Below are 22,638 nucleotides of genomic sequence, written 5' to 3' on the forward strand. Positions count from 1 at the left end.
ACTAAATATTAACCGTGTATATATTATATTAAAGGCATTAGAGTGCCGAGACCAAGTAGGTAGCACAACGCATTCATCACTTTTCAATAATAAAGAAACGAAAAAAACAAAGAAATGAGAATGAAAAGAAAGAGCAAGAAAAGTAGAAAGAAAAAAAAAGACATGGTAAACGATGAACGAACCCTTTGAAGACACGTGGACACATATATAATCCAATACCAAGATATCTCCCCCTCGCCATATATATTTTTGTTTTATGTTCACGCCCCCATGTATATAACATATATGTATGTATATATATATCTTAGAGAGAGAAAACAAGCAAGATTGACCACTCTGCTCAGTTCAACTCCCCTTCCTTTTCTGCCTTCTCCCTCACCCATCAAAACCCTCACATATATCATTTGAGTCTCTCTCTCTCTCTCTCTCTCTCTCCAAAAGCCATAGACGCGCGTGACAAATAAAGAAGTGCAGAGAAAAGAAGCAACTCTCTCTCTCTCTCCTCTCTCAATCTCAATCTCTCTTTCTCTCTCTCCATGAAGACGAAGCAGAAGGAGATAGAAGAAGATGAGGAGAAGGAAAGAAAAGGAGGGAGCAGCCATGTAGAGGTGGCCGCCACCGACGACCCATCAACCGCAACGCCGCCCCACCTGCCCGTCTTCCCCAAGCCGGAGCCCGACGCAGTCGCTGACGACGAGGAAGAAGACCAGAAGCAGAATCGGAACGCTGCGGTCGAGCCGGTGAGGAAGCCGAGCGGCCAGAGGCGCGGCCCCAACCGGGACCGCCACACCAAGGTGGAGGGCAGGGGCCGTCGGATCCGCATGCCGGCCACGTGTGCGGCCAGGATCTTCCAGCTCACGAGGGAACTGGGCCACAAGTCCGACGGCGAGACGATCCGCTGGCTCCTCGAGCACGCCGAGCCGGCCATCATCGCCGCCACTGGTACGGGAACCGTCCCGGCCATCGCCGTTTCGGTGGAAGGCACCCTCAAGATCCCTACCGGCCGCCCTCCCTCCGACACCACCACCACCACCCTCCTCTCGCCTTCCTCCGCCTCCACCGACTGTAAGAAGCGTCGCCGAAAACCGGCACCCACTACCACCACCACCACCGGCTCAGCCACCACCAACAGCGAACATCCGGTGGTGATCCCTTTCTGCTCGTCGATGATGTCTCACAGCATCTGCGGGCCCCTGTGGGCCGTCGGAGGGGAGCGGGTCCTCCCCAACGCTGTGGCCGGAACCGTCTGGATGGTTCCCGTTAGCGGTCACCCCCAACCGTCTGCGGTCCCATCCGGTCAGCAGCTCTGGACCTTCTCGGCCCCTCCCGTGCCCTCACTCGTGAACTTCGGCGCCCGCCCCATCTCCGCCCTCTTCTCCGCCACCAACGGCGTCCTCGTGCCCCACCTCAACCTCGCCACCACCACCACCACTGCCGCCGACGCAGACGCCTCCGTCACACCACCACCACCTCCGGTGTCCTCCGGCGAGGGAGCCAGGGCCGAGCTCCACCAATTCATGGGCGAGCAGCAGCAAGACAAAGGCAGCAGCGACCGCGAACGTTCCCAAAATACCCTCGAAGAATAGATTTTTTCCCTTTCCTTTCCCCTTTTTTTTCTCTTTTCTAAACTCATGTAAAAAAAGCTTTAAAAATGAAAAAAAAGGGATATCTCGACTCTACTCTTGCTGACTTGAACGCAAACGACTTTTTGTGTTTTTTTTTTCTCTTTTTCTCATTAATTTTGTGGCATTTTGGGTGGACGGGAGGTCGTTTTAGTAATACTCAGCAAAGATGAGGGTAGTTTTGTTCTCTTCTCTCTAAGATTGTTGGGTAGGGTTGTGACGTGGGGTCCACTCTCTCTCTAAGACTGTTGGGTTAGGGTTGTGAGGTGGGGCCCGCTGGTGGGAGGGTGTGAGTTAAGTATCAACGTATGGGTCTCGAACCGAGTGGTGGGTCCTTGGGGTTCGCGGTGGTCAAAAGAGAGGGTGCATGGGGTTTTGCCCCTTGGGCCTTGGGTTGGTGGTGTGGGGTAGGGCGCCCCCCCGACCCTCCGTTGGTCGTGCTGGGTCGGTCGGACTGGGGACCACTGCCCTCTCTGGTCTACGGCCTGTAGGGCTAGCGTGGGAAGCCTTCATGTGATTGATTGGGGTTAGGTCCTCCAGGTGGGCCCCCACCTTCAAAGATATTCTGAGGGGGCCAGCTCACCCCCCACACCCTCCTGTCCCCTCGTGGTTCGCTGCTCGGTGCACGCGTCGCTGCTCTGTCAGACGACGGGGCCCACGTGGACCCCACCGTCAAGGCCAATATTCAATACCCAACCCTTCCTCTCCGTAATTCTGCACACCACGTTATACCACAATATTCCGTTTCTCAATTTCTTTATTTATTATTATGTCATTGGCTGTTGTGTTTGGCACGTGCGAGCAGAGTGTGGTCCCCATTCGCTCGTCCCCTTCCTGCTACCGCACGGTTGCTTGCCCGTTTAAATGCTCATAGCAGAATGTCTAAATTACCCTCTTCTTAAACTTTTTTTTTTGTCACGTTGACTGGGATCGGCTCGGTTGATCCGTCACCGTGAGCTGACTGTAGATTGGGCCCAAGAAGAGCTGGGGCAAGTCGAGTCAACGGTGGCCATTCTTCTGTGGAGTCTGAGCTGTGGGGTAAGCTGACCGAGCCATCTAACTGAGTGAGAGGAACCCTGATGGACTCGGACTTGATCTACCTGTCTTATTATTTTGGTGCAGTTTACGAAGTCAAGGTCCGGTAGGCAGGCATCCCGTGAATTAATGGAAAAGGTGGAGAAGATTTGTGGAACTTCTGACTATACCTTCACACGTGGCAGCACAGAATCGTGTCAACTTTCTTCTCAGAGACAATTAATTTTTCTATTGCGGGCGCTGAAAGGGCGCCGGGCGTGAAGGCAAAAAAGCGCTGTCCGCTGGAAAGTGGTCGGTCCACGTGACCCTGTGATGGTGCCCACGTGCATCCCAAGGGTTTGATCCTTTTTTCATATGAAAAGGACTTTTCTCAGGGCAGAACCCCCGTTTGTTTGAAGTGATTTTCGTGAGAAAGCGCCACACTGGCACTCCCTTGAGAGGAGAAACAAGCACCCAAAAGAATTCACAAGAAAAGAAAAGTCGACCACGACCCAAGTGGCCCCCCCTCATTGTTTCCCACCTTCTTGCTTGTTTCTCTTGAAAATCCCTTTCAGACTTCCCCCATGTGGAAGAATTTTGAATGAAAGGCTGAGCTGGCAAGACGTTTTAGAAAATTGTGCACTTTCCTACGAAAGGGTCTTCCATGGGGATGAAAGCATGAAACAAAAGAAAAGTAAAGCGCTTTTCCTGTGAGAAAACATGAGCCCCAAAAAGGGCACAGTGTTTTTCCACAGGGTTGCGCCTTTCACTCCCCACCCCGTGGCATGAACGAGTATATTACTTTAAAAATCAAAGGGGTCCTTTGTGGATAAGAAAAACAAATGTTTTCTTAGGATTACTGTGGAATAGATGTCAGTCACACTGAGCATATTTGTGTTCAAACTTACAAGGACACAGACAACTCGTTACAAGTAATGTAATTTTTTCCAAAAACTAGAATAGGAGACAAGGATTTTTTTATTTAATGGATAAAAATATATTTTTGATACTTTAACATAAAAAATAAAATTGTAAAACTATAAAAAATTGTAGAGTTCATGTCTCGTGTGTTGGGTTATGACCCGTATTCATCACATTAAGAAGGGGTTATATTTTGAATCTGGATAATCTCTATCACATCCCATTCAGTTATTCAGTTACCCATCTATTTTGGATTCTTCTACGATGGGTTGAGGAATATGTATATATAATTTTAAGAGACAGGTCCCCAAAACTCACTAGATAAAAAATTTGCACATGCCTATGGGTGTCCATCTCCCGTGCGTATCTAGGAGAGCTTGGAAGGCTTTTCCCTCACGTGTTTGACATTCTTCATCAACATCATCTTCATTCTACTGCGCTTATGGCAGGAGGTATGCATCTATTTTCATTTTCAGCCCTTTCAATTGGTATCAGAGCTCAGCCTTTCTGTCGCCGATGATGTTGGTCGTCGTTTATGAAATCTATACAAGATTCATTAAGATATTCGAGATCCGGCGAAGTGCTAGACACAATTCGTCAAAAATCAGTCAACTGGGATGGGGCTTTACCTTCCGTTGCATCACTCAGATGACCCACAACTGGATATTGATGCTGGTTTGCCAACTGATATTGTCATTGTCGACAAACGCCCACCAGCCCTTATCGCTGATTAAGGGGCATGCCGGTAAGTGACATGGTCATTTTCGCTCTGCGTCTGCGATGTCTCTCGGATTATCCCTGCGATAGTTTACAGCCAGGATTTGAGCGACGGTGACGTTTTGGCACTTTGGCCTCTACGGTTCATGTCCTACACCCGAACCTTCGCCATGACGGCAATGTTGCGACCATCTTCAACGACGTTGGTTTATCGTTTAAAAGGTGTTCTACAGAATGGTGCTGGTGGCCTTGATGTCAGTGTGCCTCCGCTGCTGGTGGTGGTCACCTTAGACGTTCTAGTTTTTTCCTTTCTATAACTGCAGAGGGGTCATTTTTGCCTCATCACTAGATTTGGGTCATATGGATCCAACCCAAGTCCATGTGACTCACGTTTTAAACTTGTTGTATTAAGTCACGACTGGTTGGGTTTTGGGTCCAAGCCCTAATTGGGTTTATTAGGGTCCAACCCAATTCTTAAGGCAACATTGTGTTTGAGCAACATTCGTGCAAAAATTTTTGTTTTTCATTGTTTGGGTTGATTGTGGGTCTTATAATGGACCATTTAGATCTGATCCAATGATTTAAAGTATACACGGGTTCTTGCTTAACCGATTGACATGGGTTTGTTGGGTTTTGGGTCCAATCCCCAAATCTGTTTTCAATGGGGCTGATCTAATTCAGTTTAAACCTGAATTCATCAAGTTATGAAACCTGTGTCAATTCAATTCATTATTTTTTTTGGAGTCAGATTTGTGTTCGAAGTTGTTAATGTTGGATTTAATTTAGTTTTGGATCAATTAAGATTCAATTGAATTTAATTCATTAATTTATTGATTTATGGATACAAATTAAGATTAATGGTCTTGTGTCCATTATTCAATAATGAATTAAATTTGATCCAAATTTTGAATCCAATTTGAATCATATGCTTTGGAGTCAAATAGGATTTATATGTTCGACATGAATATGAATTCATTCAATATGTATTGAATTTTGGTCTATTATCGTATGATTGTGCATAATAATTTAAATAAGTATTCTATGTAGTATTTTTGTTTATATCATGTATAATCATGCATTTAGTAAGAAATTCATGTTCGATATGAATACTCATGTGATTGTTGGATATTTTTTTTATGCCTGTTCTTTATGGATAAATAAATATTTATTATACTAGGAGTAGCCTCAGCATAGAGGTGGTGAATATTATGGGAAGCATGATGATAGACAAAAACTTGATCCATTTGCAAGATTCCTTAAAGAATAAGGTATTGAACCTCAATATTCAATGTCAGGTACACCATCACAAAATGGTATAGCTGAAAGGCGGAATCGAACATTAATAGACATAGTTAGGAGTATGATTAGTAATTCTACTCTCCCTTTATCTCTATGGAGTGAAGCCTTGAAAACTATAGTGTACATATTAAATAGGGTTCCTACTAAAGAAGTTCAAAAGACACCTTTTGGATTGTGGAAAGGGTGAAAACCTAGTTTGGAACATGTACACGTTTGGGGTTATCCTATAGAGGTCAGTATTTGGAATCCACATGAGAAAAAGTTAGACATGAAGACAATCAGTAGTTATTTCATTGGTTTTCCAAATGAGTCTAAGGGTTACAAATTTTATTGTCCATCTCATACTTCAAAAATAGTTGATGCAAAAAATGCTAATTTTTTTTAGAATGATGAGATTAGTTGGAGTGTACAACCTCGAGATATAAATTTTGAAAAAATACAAGAATCTATTTCAGTTCTTAAAATTTCAGGGGATATGGTTGTTGTTCAAATGCCTTGCTCTGTTCAACAGAGTAAGGCATTAGAGGGACAATCAATCGATGATGTACAACCCAATGAAGAATCAATCATCTTTGAAGCAATGGATCCTACTCTTATATCCTTACAAGATACTGAACAAAGGGTAAGATCAACAAGATCTGGTAGAGTGACAAGACCTGTAATTGTTTCAGATTATGTGACTTACTTGCAGGAAGTTGACTATGACATTGTGGTTAATGAAGATCCTACATTGTTCTCAGAAGCCATGAGTGAGAGTGATTTCTTAAAATGGTATGATGCCATGAAGGAACAGATGGAATCTATGGCTAAAAATCAAGTTTGGGATATAGTGGAGTTGCCTAAAGGGGCCAAATCAGTTGATTGCAAATGCGTCTTTAATACTAAAAGAGACTCATTAGGCAATATAGATCGATATAAAGCCTGACTTGTAGACAAATGATTCACTCAAAAGGAGAGCATCAATTACTATGAGACCTTCTCTCCAGTTTCTAAGAAGGACTCATTTAGGATAATCATGACTTTAGTTGCTTATTTCGGTTTAGAGCTTCATCAAATGGATGTGAGAATAGCTTTTTTGAATGGAATCCTAAATGAACATGTGTACATGCAACAACCTAAGGGTTTTATCTCAGATAAAGGTTTCAACCTTGTTTGCAAGCTTAAGAAATCCATATATGGGCTCAAACAAGCTTCCTGTCAATGGTATATTAAGTTCAATAATATGGTATCTTTTTTGGTTTCACTAAGAATATTGTAGATAATTGTATATACCTTAAAGTAAATGGGAGCAAGTTTATGTTTTAAGTCCTTTATGTGGATGATATTTTCCTTGCAACCAATAATTTGGACATGTTGCATGGTACTAAGTAGTTTCTTTCCAAGAAATTTGAAATGAAAGATATGGGAAATGTCTCTTATGTTTTGGGCATTAAAATTTACAGAGACAAAACTTAAAGAATACTTGGTCTGTAACGCCCCAAAATTTCGACTTGTGATTTCGAAAACATTATCGAAAAACCTTTCAAAGATTTAAAGTTTTTACTTAAAAAAACAACAACAACAGAAGACATTTAGAAAAGAGCACAAGTCAACAATCCTGGGTACGTTAGCTGAAAAATCATCTCACATGAACAACCACTTAAAGGAATCGAGGAAATAAGGCAATAGATTAAAAATCTGCAGTTTATTACATAATGAGCATTTTTCCAAAGTTTCATAATCTAAAGAAAAACTCTAAAACTCAGAGCCAAGCTGCTAGCAGAAAGAAGATAAATCTTGAGCCATATTGCACCACGCCATCGACCGTCTGTGAAGTCCTACTCCTCACCTGCCCATGAAATGGGCCAGTTTCATAACAAACCAGTAGGTGCACGAATAGATAAGTAGAATGAAAATAAAGCAGGACATTCATGAGATAAGCAGTTATTATATTAAAACAACTAATACAATTGTAATCTATTCTAACAAGTGTAATATGTGCAAAGAGCTATTGTTTGAAGCATTTCAAGCAGTGTAAGTCTCAACTATTCAAAAAGGAAATCTTTAAGTTCTGATATTAACTGGCATGTGGGTACGCACAGACGCAAAACGTAGAAACAACCGAGACCGATCCGAGGGTATAATATGTCAGGTGTTTTCATTAACCCGGATGGCTGACTGAGTCCGCTCCTAAGGGGACAGTCAGTGACCAAGAGAGTAAATCTCCAAAGGCATTCGTGGCCCATGGATGCATCCAACTTCTGCAGAAGTACCTGGGAGTTACCACCTAGGATAATTTATGGTAATCCCATTTCCCCTAACTCCGATGACTGGGGAAGCCGAGTCTTTTGCTCGTGGGGTGGTTGTTAACAACCTGTCCATCGGAGTTTTTGTACCATCCATCATCTCCCTTGATGAACCGTGAAGGTCGAATAGGTACGACGGGGGTTTCTTAACCGCCGCCCCATACTACATGCTCTAGTCTATTAGACCCACTCGAGTATCTTGCCTGTGAAGGCAAGTTGTCACCATTTATGTGATTTCAGCATTGTGCTAAATGCACTCATCGAGGTTACTACAACCTCATCATTTAATCATCGTAACACACATGGGACGTACTTGTCCCAAAGTACGATCGTACCTACCTAGAGGTACGACTACGATGAGAGGGCAACATATAATGTTTTATGATTCTTTTGGTTCATACATGACATGTAGTGCTCTTTGAGCAATTAGCCTATGGAGGCTGAAATTATCTCATCTATATCAATAAAGTGTTGATTTCCCACTTCAAGGTACTCCATGACCTCTCATCAAATTTATACCATACCTGCCTTAAGGTTCGGTTACAATACCAATTGCAGTGGATTTCTCTACAGAAATGAGTCTATTCACAAAGTTTACATTAAGTATGCAATTTCAAAAGAATAAGCATGCAGAACAGCAAATCATAAGTTAAGTAATCCTACAGGTTAGCAGGTATGCCAATTAAACTACTCGATTCTCTCTAGAATGAGTCCACCCAAAGAATTTACATTAAGCATGTAGTTTCAAAAGAATCAGAACGAGTAAAACATTGACCATCCAATCATAAATTAAATACTTCTTCAGATAAGTAGGTATGTAAAATAACTATTTTATCTCAGAAGTCTTATTTTATTTTATTCATCCAAAAATCCTCGTGCGACTTTCCCCTACCTCGGGATGTCGTGCAACTGCATCCGTCTACGGGTGTAGATGACACGAGACTCAGGCCGCGGAGCCAGAGCGGGGGTTTGATGCGAAGTCTGCAAAAGTGTGAGTATACAACGCTACATTAATTATCATGCGAAGAATAGAAAGTCAGGTCGTCGATCGAAAAAGAGAGAGGCAACAGGGGTGTGCCCCTGGCGGCCGAAATCAGGAAAGCAACAACAGCGGGGCGACAGGGGCTGAGCCCATGTCAAAAGTACTGAGGCGGCAAAGGGCCAGCTCCTGCCGACAGCAACGAGGCGGCAGGGGGCCAGCCCCTGCCAACAACAACAAAGCAGCAGGGGCTGAGCCCCTGCCGACAACCATGAGACGGCAGGGGGCCAGCCCCTGCCGACAGCAGCGAAGCGGCAGGGGGGCCAGCCCCTGCCGCCGGCATCGAAGCGGCAGGGGGGCCAGCCCCTGCCGACGGCAGGGGATGAGCCCCTGCCGATAGTCGAGAGGCGGCAGGGGGTCAACCCCTGCCGACATAGAGAAAGAGATCGGGACGGGGGGTGACAGGGGGGCAACCGACCTCCCGTCGGTCGCCCTATCATCCACAGGGGAGAGGGGCCATTGGTCCCCTGCCGGCACTCTGGCGCACCCCCAGAGGGAAAAGGGGACGACAGGGGCCTCGTAGGCCACCTGTCGGGCCTCCGATGGGCATAGGAGAGGCGGGAGGGCGCGACAGGGGCCGTGCGGCGCCTGTCGGCCTCCCGGCGAGGTGACAGAGAAGGGGAGGGGGGGGGTGAGGAGGAGAAGAGGGAGAAGAACGGCGTACCTGGGAATAGGATCGTCGACGTCGTCGGTCTGCAGTGGTTGTCACGGCGGCGGCGACGTCGGCGACGTACGCAACGAAGGAGGAGGTCGGCGCGATGGGAGCGAAGGGCAGTGTGCCTCCCCCTTGCCCTCCTGCAGTGATCTTAAAGGCCTCAGGGGGGCGATGAAAGGGGAAACCCCGGTGGGTTTCCCTTATCCTCCCGAAATCGCAGGCGGGGAGCGGCGCTCAAGAAGGGGTTTTCTCAAAAATCCCCTTCTCGAGTCGGGTTATTGAAACCCTATCGATGACGGGCCTGGGTCGGGTCCGGACCCGACCCGACCCGGATCTGATACATATATATATATATATATATATATATATATATATATATATATATATATATATATATATATATATATATATATATTTTAAACTGTGGGTTTTACATGGTCTGTCTCAGAAAGTCTATATCAAAAGGGTCCTTGAAAGATTCGGTATGCAAAACTGCTCACCTACAGCTGCACCTTTTGTTAAAGGAGATAACTTTTGTTTGGCATAATGTCTAAAGAATGAATTAGAGAAAAAGCAAATGAGAGGCATACTTTATGCATCAACAGTTGGTAGTATAATGTACGCTCAAACTTGTATGAGGCCTGACATTTGCTATATAGTGAATATGCTGGAAAGATTTCAGAGCAATTCTGGATTGAATCATTGGAAAGTTGCAAAGAAGGTTATGCGGTATTTACAGGACACAAAAGATTAAATGATCACATACAGACAGACTGATCATTTAGAGGTGGTTGGTTATTCAGATGCAGATTATGTCAAATGCCCGGATGATAGGAAGTCTACTTCAGGGTCTATCTTCCTACTTTCTGGGGGTGTTATTTCATGGAGGAGTGGAAAGCAAGGCACTATTGCTTCTTCCACTATGGAGGCAAAATTCATAGCTGTCATGATGCACTACCACAGGCTATTTGGTTGAGGAATTTTATTTCTGGTCTTCGAGTTGTTGACACCATCTCGAAGCCTCTTAAGTTACTTTGTGATAATTCTTATGTAGTTTTCTTCTCCAAGAATAATAAGTTTACGCGAGCTAGTGTGCGTATTGATATTAAATATCTAACTTTGAAGGAGGTGCGAGATTATATAGTGTCTATTGAACATATTGGTACAGAGTTCATGATTGCAGACCCTTTGATGAAGGGATTTGAGCCAAAAGTGTTTAATGAACATGTAACCCGTATGGGACTTTGTGTACCTTTGGATATGTGATATCTGACACTTGACTCATGTCATCGTTTATGTTGATCTCATTTGTTAATGCTTTCATTTTAGACATGTCATTATGATGAATAAAAAACAATTCAGTTTCATTATTGTTATTGTTTGGACCTTAAGTAAGCTTTTAAGTAGCTTGTTAATTAAGTATTATTGTCTCCCTTAAGAACTTATTCAAGGATAAACTAGTGGTAATGTGATACATGGAAGGATATATTCAATTGAGAGTATTTACCACCATGATTCATGCCATTAGGAGTTCTTGTTTAAGACTTTGATTGGGATTGAAGAATTGTGATGAATTGGGCCAAGTGGAAGAATGTTGGGTTATGACTCATATTCATCACATTAAGAAGGGGTTACATTTTGAATCTAGATAATTTCTATCACATCCCATTCAGTTATTCAGTTACCCATCCATTTTGGATTCATCTACGATGGGTTGAGGAATATGTATATATAGTTTTAAGAGACAGGTTCCCAGAACTCACTAGATAGAAAAAGTGTACATGCCTGTGGGTGCCTATCTCCCGTGCGTATCTAGGAGAGCTTGGAAGGCCTTTCCCTCACATGTTTAACATTCTTCATCAACATCATCTTCATTCTGCTGCGCTCATGGTAGGAGGTATGCATCTATTTTCAGTTTCAACCCTTTCATCGCGTAGTTCTCTCTGGACACAGGACTGCTGCAGCCAGTTTTCATGGAAAAAGCCCACGTTGGCAGGAAACCTCCATTTTTTTCTATCATGGGTGAAACAAACAGGCAGGGAATGCCCCAGAGGTGGGACCTAGGCCTCTAAGCAGGTGGTTTAGGTTCAAATCCCATGAGCGTCACTCATTGCACAAGCCAAAGTGTGGTGACTCTCTGAGGGCAAAGGGTAAGCCCACAGAGTTTTATGCTGTTAGAACAGCGACAATAAGTATGACAGGCAAAGCCAACGTGGCTAGGTCTCTGGTCCTGAGGATGGTTTCTACATGTAAATATCAAAAAAAAAAAAAACAGCCACCCATGGTAATGTGGGCCTCAGGTTTTCTCACCCCCCCCTTTTCACGTGATTTTTCAGTCACACCTCCCCCTCATGGCTCATCCACACTAGCTGAATTATTTAGAAATTCATTAGGGATGCAAACGGTTTAGATTAGGGATTTCAAACTACATTGAAGAGTCGGATCAGATCGGATCCATAACAGCCAAAATTTGCAAAAACCCTTCTTAAACCTTACCCGTTTACAACCATATATATGATACAATAATACCGTATGGTTCTAACAAGTATTGAACCCGCGGTCAGTTGAATGTGTGCAAACCAACTCTTACAAAAACTTGAGGGTGCGGACAGTCTCAATTTTAAATTTTAATTTTTTATATATATATATATATATATATATATATATATATATATATATATATATATATATATATATATATATATATATATATATATATATATATTTAAATTTGACCTTAAAGATGTGATCTACATGTTTTGTTTAGCAGGAATAGGCGTTTTGATGGCCTGTTTAGCATGAATAGACTTTCGAGTCATCCGATTATGAATTTATGACATGCATTGGCTTTTATAAAGCTTCAAAACTTGATGACTCAAAATTTTTATAAATTTAAACCCATAAAATCATATTTTTTGATGAAGAAAAACATAACCCAACAAGTGATTTCTGGTAAAAGAACCATGCTGAATCTATCGGTGGGATCAGATTTGTCAAACATAACTTGAACCACAAAAATCTCCCAGGGTCTGGTCGAGTACTGCCACCTAATGGAAGCTTTATATTTTCAAATTTCATGAACTTTTTTTGTTGATCAGACCCTATAGATATGATCTATACGCATTACTGGGTAGAAAACAAGTTTTTGATCAATTGATTATGGAACACATAAGCTTTTTAAGACCTTTAAAAATCAATGGCTGTATCAAAATTTCATGACTAAAAAAAAATCTTTTTTTTTATGTCCAAAAAATATGATCCGAAACACGATTCCTATCAAATAGATTCTAGTATGTGGAGCACCGTAGCATTACTCTCTCTCTCTCTCTCTCTCTCTCTCTCTCTCTCTATATATATATATATATATAGCCATAAAATACCAATTCATCGCTGAAATCGGCAAACAGTAACACAAGTCTAACTGCCTGGCCTTTTCTTAAAGGCCACCTGCTATACCACCTCCCAATAAAGGAAAACGACCCCCAGCCTAGAGTTGTTTATATATAACAGAACCACAAATATACCTTCGCAGCTTAAGCGCTCACTAATCAAACGACAAGAATGGCTTACTGTTAAACTAAATCAATTAGCATACTAGAAGTAGTCCACACATTCATGTTCAAACAGATGACCATCTTCAGCTACAGACCCTCTCTACAACTTTAGGTGCAAACAACTAACTTCTCACAGACAACTGCATGGATCATGGGGGATCAATGGCCATTCAGTATTCCATTTTCATAGCTGACCTTTGTTCCATCTGCATCCTCACTTCCCGACTTCTTGGCATAAAACCTCCTGTACATGGAATCAACCTCTACTAGATAGAATGTTCCATCAGACAGCAAGCTCCTGTCACTGGTGGTCACAAATCCCTTGGCTCCATAGCGACGTTCCATCAGATTCATATTTTCAACAAAATTTTCAGGTGAAGACTGCAAAATAAAACACAGTTTAGACTTATGGAATGAAAATATCACTATACCAATGATATATAGAAATATCAGATTTTAACCAACAATAGTAATAAAAGAAAACAGAAGTTCCATCGTAACATGAACATAAGAACAAAGCTTGAGAATCATGTAACGTTAATTAGAGGTTAATTAAGTGGTCTTTGAAGGTCTGAAGTGAATACTTTCTAATATACCCACAATCCATGTAATAGCTTTAGATGCCACAAACGTGGGAAAGATGTGCAAAATTCAAGTGACAAAATGCCAATGTAAAATAAATCCAAAATGCACTACAAAAGGAAAAATGTTTCTGAGCTAATCTTGTGGCTGTTGTAGGTTATGTTAATGCCTTCCAATCTGGTAATGACAATCCAGTTGGCACTACTAAAAATATAATATAAGCAAAGTGTTTCCGAGTTAATATTCTGCCTTTTGCAGTCTATGTCCAGTGTATGAGATAGCAATGTCACTACCACTACTACTCATTGAGTCCTGATAATTCCCTCAATAAACAGACTGCAAGAATGGTCACTCAATAAACACCATTAATCTGCCATAAAATTCATACACCCATGTCCAACATGCTCAAAACCACAAAGAAATCTCCAATCAGCCTAACTAAATGTCAATTCAATTGTCGATATTATTCGTCCATTTTCATTTCTAGTGAGAAATTCAGTTCTTACAAAAATGACAGAAATCAGGGGAAAGAGATTGGCCTTACAGAGATGGGCTAAGTGAACAATCATCAACCCCAAATTTTTTAGGAACAACAGAATGCAACTGTCTTATTCAACTTGCACAAGTAGGGATGCATAATGAGCCAAGCTAGCTCAGGTTCAGCTTGAGCTCGACTCGTTTAAGCTTGGCTTGAACTTGTTCAGGTAGATAAACGAGCCGAGCTTGCACCAAGTTGCAGATTTGATGATGGGTCACTTTGAGTGATCCATTGGCCAGCGATATATCCAGATTCAATTACACCCCTACCCCTTAAGATCTAGATTTATATGTAAAACAGTTCTATTTGATTTGCCCAAGTAAAAAGATGGTTGTGAAATGGTGGTTCGTTTTCCAAGTCCAGAAGACCGATTATGCTCACTTTCTCTAGATGCACCAATTCTGCTGGAAACACCTATATGAAGATTTTACATTTATATTATATACTAGGAAATGAAAACAGCAACATTTTCCTACAGATAAGACTTCTGAACTTTCCACTGTAGCATGCTCCCAATAAAGCCATGACCGCATCTCTGCTTTTCCATCTTTTTTTGTCAAAAGGAGAAATATGTGTAACAAACAAGATTTATAGGAACAAGATGCTATTAAGGGTAAACAAGTATAAACAACTATTGTAAACATTTCCCCATAGTTTTTGTCCAGTCTTTGATTGTGTAGAGACCCATATCTAAAATATGACCTTCTCAAAGAGGGAAGCTAAACAAAATACTTGCATAGAGCACCTGTCCACTGTAATAATTTCTATCTATGGCAAATATGATGTTTCACCAGAAACATGCCATATAAAAGATTTCATTGCATGTGTAAAGCAATACGAAAACCCAATCCGTTACTTGTCAGCCAGATAGATCCGCTTCTTGGTTAATCTAAGGTCCTATTACCCAAAGTAGAAAGCATTTCCAAACAAAACTACTCAGATATCTTAGATCATGTCTTTATGAAGATTTCTCCTTGAAAACAAGGTTGATGTGATAATGGGTCGGTCTTACCTGTACTCAGTAATATGAGTGACTTGCTTGCTATTCACTTGGGTCCTCAGTCATATACTTAAAAAGATTACGTAGGAGAGATGGCCAAAAAAGGGTTCAAGGCATAGCATTAGAAATGCTATGTAGGATTTTGTAAAGAAACAAAAATATGTAATACAAGCTTTCTTGCAGATACAACAAGAAATGATGGACATACCACATGTCTAGACTCCAGCTTTTCAGAGATATTAAGCACCCTGGCAATATTTGATAAACTGAAGGGGTGTTCACCACCGTTCAATCTCAAGGAGAACATGGTTGAAGCCAAACCACTGCCATAGGAGAACATTAAAACTCTTTGACCTTCCTGTAGATATTGCAATGAGTTATTGCTATAACAAGTACATGCTAGATAAATCCACAATGCAAACCAGAATTTTCAAATAAAAGCTTTACCAATGATTTATGCTTGTTATGAAGAATGGACACAAAAGCCGCATAAAGTGAGGCAGTGTACATGTTTCCAACTTGCTTTGGTAAGAAAGTTGATGGTTGGACCTTCACATCATATAGTTGTTTGGCCACTTGTTGAGATACCTAAAAGAACTCATTTAGAAAATATAAGCTAATAGAAATGGAAATAAACAAAAATTGCAAGTACAGTTGACAGTACAGCAAAATAAAGGTCTTAAATTGACCTAAGGCATAATCTTAAATCTATAGAAACTAGCAAGACCTTTTCAAGATCACGGTTTCGATAACTTTCATCACCAGTCAGGGTTGAAAATTGTGCCAACTTTGCTTTAGCATCCTCCTCAACAGACCTATGAATAAATACACAATCATGAACTTAATGAAACAAAATTTCCATATTACATCCCAGAGCATGTCTATCGGACAATGAAAAAGAAAAAGCAAAGAAATATCTTTAAACGTACTAATACTGTCAAAGATGTCATTCTCAGAAATTTCTCAGAGATGGTATACAGAGAGATTTCAAAAAACATATTCTACCAGGAAATTCTCTGGAAGTTTTAAAGAGAAATGGGAATAATAAAGTAGAAAAATAAGTTTTCTTCCACCCTTATAAGTTTTGGACCAATATCAGGATACTTCATGATATCACCATGATAAGAAGGATAATACCATGATGATTCGAATTCAGTGGTATTCTGAAAATATTTTATTTTCAAGATTTTATTGTTTTGGAGAATCTTGGATATAAAAAAAATTACAATACGCTACACTATAAAAGACAGCAACATTGACTTGGAAGAAGCAAACTGCAATAAATTACATGTACTGGGACTGGGTTAATTGCCTACCAAATTATAATGCAACACCACTTACATGGCAATGCCACCCACAAAAATTAAACATACAAGGTAGCATTGACTGCCCCCATCCAATATGACTTATGGTCAGCCACTTCAAAGACTTTCCAAGAAGCAGCATGCCAGTGAAACCCCATGTGCTACAAAGTAATAACTCTAGAAGAATATGCCAACCATTGATTTTTAGCTCAGTATCCATTCCTACAGAAGCGGCTAGAAATTCTCATATTGAAGTAATCCTAGTGACAGGACAGCCTTCCCTTCAGACCACAGGTAAGCAAGAAGGGTTTGTAATAAAAAGTTTTAGATATATACGATGCAAACCTGGCATTACGCAAAAAATCATTGAATAGAAGTCGGGCAAAGCTTTTCTGCACAAGCTGCAATACTCCAAACAGAATAACATAGAATTCAGCATATCTTCTACAAATAGATAAATATATGCAGGTAACACACCAAGAAATGTCACAAAAGATAATGATACAATACCTTATTATAGGGAGAATGGAAGGCTACATAATCTGCATCAAGAAGAGAAAACTGCTTCCCCTCAAATTTCTCATACCTGACATAGAATCAAGCAAGAAATCATTTATTAAACAAGAGATCTCTTGTCAAATAAAAGATTCCACAAAAGACAATTAAGAAAAAGAGGGGACAAACTAAGCAATAGAATAACCAACATGTATTCACTTATTACTTGCTACAAAATTGTTTGTAACATGAGTCTAGTGCCATAAGGTAGCACACTTGTGAAAGCTTCCCATCCACAACCTATACAACAAGCATTTAGATTTAGCATGTGTGGACACTGTTGGTAGCAATATGCAAATGACAAGGTTCAAATATATATGCAAGGAGAGCTTTAAACACAACAATAAATGATACAATGGGAACATTATCATGAACTTAAGATATGAAAAGGAAATGTACTGTTCCCAAAACAAAGATATGGATACAAATTCATTTATAAAATCCAAATGCAATCTAAACTTCCATACAAAATGGAGTGTGGTAAAAAATTCAATTAAATCAATTCACAAGTATCAGCACGAGTTATGCTACACCAATCAATGCATTTTTCATAAAATCTCTGGCTTTCAATATCCATGAAACATTGTTCAAGCTAGCCAAAACTCAAGACACCTAGTTTTTACTAGTTCAAAACATCTTTAAATTCAAAGGATTCAAATTGCCAATTCTCAATAAGAAATGCCTGCAAAAGTATAGGGAACCCTTCTATAAGAAGTCAAAGTGTTCACTTAATACTTCAAAGGATTACCATTTATATTGAAAGTCTAGATCAATAAGGGAAAAATCAATGAAAGCTTCAAAATCAACCACTATGGCCCACATGCAACAATGGAAAAATTGCTTTATCAAAATTATAGATGTTGAATATCATTATTTTACACTTTCATTTCAACAATCACTATCTTAGCAATCTAACACTGGCTATCTCAACCATTGGAAAAGTCCGCCAACGTGATCACTCCATTGATCAAGCAAACCAGACATATGAATACAAGTCTACTTCATCTAACGGCTTAGCAACATGACACACACATTTATTGGAATTAACACATATCATAATTTTTTAACTTTTGCCTATCCAAAAAATATTTTTTTTTAACTTTTCAAAACTGTGTTTACTTACCTTAGATGAATCAGTCAAATTTCTTTGATTAAAGACCAAATTTTCCAAAAAACCGGCACACAATTAACTAAAGGTATCAAATAAAAGAAAATTTATGAGATGTATTTGAAAATACAAATACAACTGAGAAAATTTCCCTGAATGGGGCAAAAACAATAATTTGATGTCTTTTACTGGAGTCTTGAACATTAATATGAGCTCAACAACAAAGATTAATTCATTTGGATGCAGGGAAAAATAAGAACTTTGATACTTACATGCAATGAGCATCCATAAATCAATAAGCAACACATGATAACAGGGAATTCAAAATGCCACCTGTTAGATCTAAAAGGATCCCATTGCTAGTGAACAGAACATGCATGAAAATTATTAAATAATAGCTTGCGGATGCAGCTAAATGTAAATCGCAGTGCTTGTGTATTCATGCAACTTATTATTCTGGTTGTCAAAGGTATCACTGTTTCTTGGAGGGTATTTAAAAAAATTCATATCACAAAAAGAAGATATTTTCGAAGTGAAAATCCAGTCCTCAGATAGATATTCTAAGCAAAGTGTATATGAAGAATAACACACGGTCTGTGAATTCCTAAACAAGTACTACAGATAACAGGATACCCATGATTAGATCATGCCGGATTATAACAATTATGACTTGAATAGCATCATAATCAACACAATTAAAATATGTAGATGAAAGTCAGAGAAGCATACTGGGTATTCACTTGCAAGATTGGGCTTGTAAAAGTCATAAACATGAGCCATATGAGTTCCCCTGTATTTACTCTCAAAGGCTATAGGAGCATTGGGCCCAATTAACATTGTAATGGCAGCAGCCCCTCCAGTAGGTCTGGCAGGTCCTTCTGCATAAACCTACCAAATAAAGATGCAGTTTAGCACATTATATGATATAAAACAAAAATTACAGAAACACCAGCAATGTATTCATCCGCCCTCCACATAAGCCTAACAATTGGCAAGCTGTAGGCAATCGAATGATGAATTACCATTTTGTGTAGACAAATTTAACATGCTTGCATATTCCAAAGTTGTCACTCAAGTCACAACATTATCAACCACACACATGGAAGAACTGCATGTACAATTACATTAGTGTAGACACTCGATGGCCATGTATTATGTAACTATTTCCATGAGTAATGAAGACCTGCATTATTTGGATGCTCCTACCAGCCACGATCTGTCAGCATTGGCAACATCAATACTTACAAAACACTCTTTTAGTTCATGCGGTGTTCAAATCTTCTTTGTAAAGTGTAGGTTGTTTTTTCAAATTTAAACACGTTTTTACAGTTAATTTTGTTTAAAATTACAAGCATCTTGTGGACTTTGTGTTTGTACATGTTCATGGTTTTACTTGAATCAACAAAGAAATAATTGCAGAATACAGTAGGTATAATTTTATTATTTTAGTCCAACACATCGCACTACTGATTTAACACTTTCTCTGTTTGCAGCTCAATATATGGACATGCTTTAACCTCTTACATATGCCCCCGCACATGCACACACCACACACACACACACACACACACACAGGGATGCCCATGTATCCAGTTGTTTAAGCCTCAATCCATCCCACACTCCATGCCTATGTCTAATGCTGACAGCTGCATACATGTCTAGGTAACATAGATAAAGGCTGATCACCAGCGACCATCAAAGCCATGTTTGCCTATATGCAAGTGAAATAGTTCATAGCTTTAGATTTTTCATTTCATCCTAACAGAGGGCAGGTGTCACTTCTTTCATGTTGACAATTATAGTTCCAACTTGAAAAGCTAGGGGCAACATAGCTTGAGAGACAAGAAAATGGAGGCTAAAATTAAGCACAAAAAATGAAACAAGTTCCAAGTGCAAATTAATCAGCACAGACTCTCACCTGCTAAAAGTTATAACAGAAAGTAGCTAGCATAATTTCTGTGATGTCCTTATGCTTTACTCTTTTAATGCAATTATCATTGTGTAATATTGACAATAATGTAAGCTTTCTATTCTCATGGCCTCAAGTTAAACTTCTTGCATAGTGTCCGTCTAGAGAAATTTCTTAATTGCACGTGTAAATGGGTTAATATTTTACCATTTGCTTCAACAATTTCTTTTGACAAAAGACAAATAATAATAATATATCACAAAAGCAAAGGTAAAGGTGAAGTCCCCTTCTTCTACAGACGGAAAGCATTCAAGTTGAACAATCAGAGTGTGCAGTGTGCACCCAGCAAGCAAAACCAAAGCCTCAATTTGGCTAACATTTCACCAGCAAACAATATCACCTGACACCTACACGCAATAGTCAAGGTTCATACCGCACTATCTGTGCAAACGACAAGACCATAGCGTCCATCCCATGAGCTACTCTCCACCCAGTTCACACAATTGAATAAAGCTGCAGTTCCTCCATAACATGCATTTGTAGAGTCAACTCCTTCAACATCACTATTACCACATTCCTATTCATGTCACATAGACAATAAGCACTTAGCCTCCAAAGATGAAAATCTTTCTGTGTGCATGCGTCTGTGTGCGTGCATGCTTAAAAGATGAAATTGATTGGTGTACAAATAAATATTGTTAGCAAAGCATGAGGTACAATATGGCCCTTAGAAAGGTAACATATTGTTGCACACATCTAACTTGAGAGAACAAATAAAGAAAAGGTAGAAACACTGCCAAAGGGGTCAAAATACAACCTCAAATATGTGCATAAGCCAGGTTTTGATGGACTTGCTCTTGTCTATCACGGTTTCACTGCCTACCTCTAGACGGCCAATTTGTCTAGGATCAACCCCATACTTCTGAAGAAGAGAGGTGACAACTGTCAAGCTGAAAACGGTTGTGTCAGAGCTTGAAATCAAAGTGCAACAAGTTGAATGAAGAAGACAGTAGCATAAAACACAGTAAGCCATGAAAATGAAAATGCTGGAAGATTAAGTTGGTAAAAGCACAATAAATATCAGTTTCTTACAGCATACTTTTATTATAAAACACTAATGGCAGGAATTTCCTGAAAACACAGTAAGATATGAAAATGAAAATGGTGAAAAACCAAGTTGGTAAAGCAGAATAAATATCAGTTTCTTGCAGCTTATTTTGATTATAAAGCACTAATAGCAGGAATTTCCTCAAAACACTAAGACATGAAAATGAAAATGGTGAAAGACCAAGTTGGTAAAATCACAATAAATATCAGTTTCTTGCAGCTCATTTCTATTATAAAACACTAATAGCAGGAGTTTCCTTCCCGAAGGAATCTCTATTCTAAGCCGCGGATTCCAGATTCCTGAAGTACAGTTTTTTTTTTCATATCACAATGTATGGTAGCGGGCTAGGGCCCAGATCAAGCTCTAGATATGGTCCCAGAACTGGAACAAGGTCAGAAATCCTGATATAGATTTGTGTCAAAACAGGCCTGATATCAGTTGTGGCTCCGAATACATGAAAACAGACCAAATTTGTTAAGTCAAGACAATTTATTTTCTCTTTCTTACGCAATTAACCACACATCCTACTCGCAAACATAAAGTCCAATCAAACTTGGTATGGAAGTAAAGTGAAAAAGAAGAAACAGAGGAGGAGGGAGGGACGAAGTGGGGAGGCTCAAAACCTCATGGAGATCACGTCCTCCAGTTCCGTACAGAACGCCATGCAGTCCTGGCCCAGCCCGATCGTGTACTTCCCTTTGCTCGCGCCATCGTACGCCTCCAAAGCTTCCTACAGTCCAATGCCACAGATCATCAAAAGCACAAACAAACAGCTCCAGAGTAAAAGGAAGGGGAGAAACTCGACCTCTAAATACAAAAGAATAAAGCACGAGAAGCAATTTCACCAGAAACAAGCACCAGATCACGAACAAAAACCCAGAAAAAACAACACCAACAAAAAACCATCCACCAAAAACACCCCAACAACAAAAAATGCAATGAGATAGAGAGAGAGTCCCTGCCTGTTGGACGCATGAAGGAGGGAAGTATATGTCCATGGCGAGGATCCCCACATTCTTCCTTTGAGAATCCATGACGCTCGATCCAAACCAAACAAAACGCAACAAGAAGAGGAAGAAGAAAGAAAGAAAGGAGGAGGAGAATCAGAATTCTCCAGAAAAGTCGCTCCCACTCTTCCTCCTCTTCTCTTATGAACGAGAGAGAGAGAGAGAGATCCGAAGAACTCGCAAGAAATATAAATAAGAATGGACAGAGAGAGAGAAAGAACAGGGATTGACAGCAAAGAGAAGGCTCTGTCACAACCCCCACCACCAGCTCCCCACATGCAAAGAGAGAGAGGGAGAGGCAACGCACACTTGGATGCTCCCAAAAGAGGCGGAGTGACAACGTGCGTGCCCCGCGTGGGGGCACGCGAGCCCGCGACTTGGGAGTAGCCTCTCTCTGTAGTCTGTCCGTTTTACGGTAGGA

General features: G+C 40.4%; 2 protein-coding genes across 2 annotated transcripts; one reads left to right on the plus strand and one right to left on the minus strand.

The window, feature by feature from the left end:
- The first annotated feature begins 344 nt into the window (after nt 1–344).
- LOC149836080 (uncharacterized) lies at nt 345–1,663 on the plus strand. The gene has a single exon (XM_090010781.1). The coding sequence runs from the start codon at nt 537–539 to the stop codon at nt 1,584–1,586; it is 1,050 nt and encodes a 349-aa protein (XP_089866907.1). The 5' UTR covers nt 345–536; the 3' UTR covers nt 1,587–1,663.
- Nucleotides 1,664–13,121: 11,458 nt separating this feature from the next.
- Nucleotides 13,122–22,345, minus strand: LOC149836081 (hydroxymethylglutaryl-CoA synthase-like). Its single transcript, XM_090010782.1, has 12 exons — nt 22,173–22,345; nt 21,834–21,940; nt 20,920–21,052; nt 20,536–20,679; nt 18,923–19,081; nt 17,252–17,325; nt 17,041–17,116; nt 16,876–16,931; nt 15,954–16,041; nt 15,674–15,814; nt 15,435–15,584; nt 13,122–13,487 (listed from the first exon to the last, which is right to left on the minus strand). The coding sequence occupies exons 1-12, from the start codon at nt 22,242–22,244 to the stop codon at nt 13,266–13,268; spliced, it is 1,422 nt and encodes a 473-aa protein (XP_089866908.1). The 5' UTR covers nt 22,245–22,345; the 3' UTR covers nt 13,122–13,265.
- Between the last annotated feature and the right edge of the window lie 293 nt (nt 22,346–22,638).

Source organism: Nuphar pumila, chromosome 6 (genome assembly GCF_984573655.1).
Source record: "Nuphar pumila chromosome 6, dmNupPumi1.hap1.1, whole genome shotgun sequence".
NCBI lineage: Eukaryota > Viridiplantae > Streptophyta > Magnoliopsida > Nymphaeales > Nymphaeaceae > Nuphar > Nuphar pumila.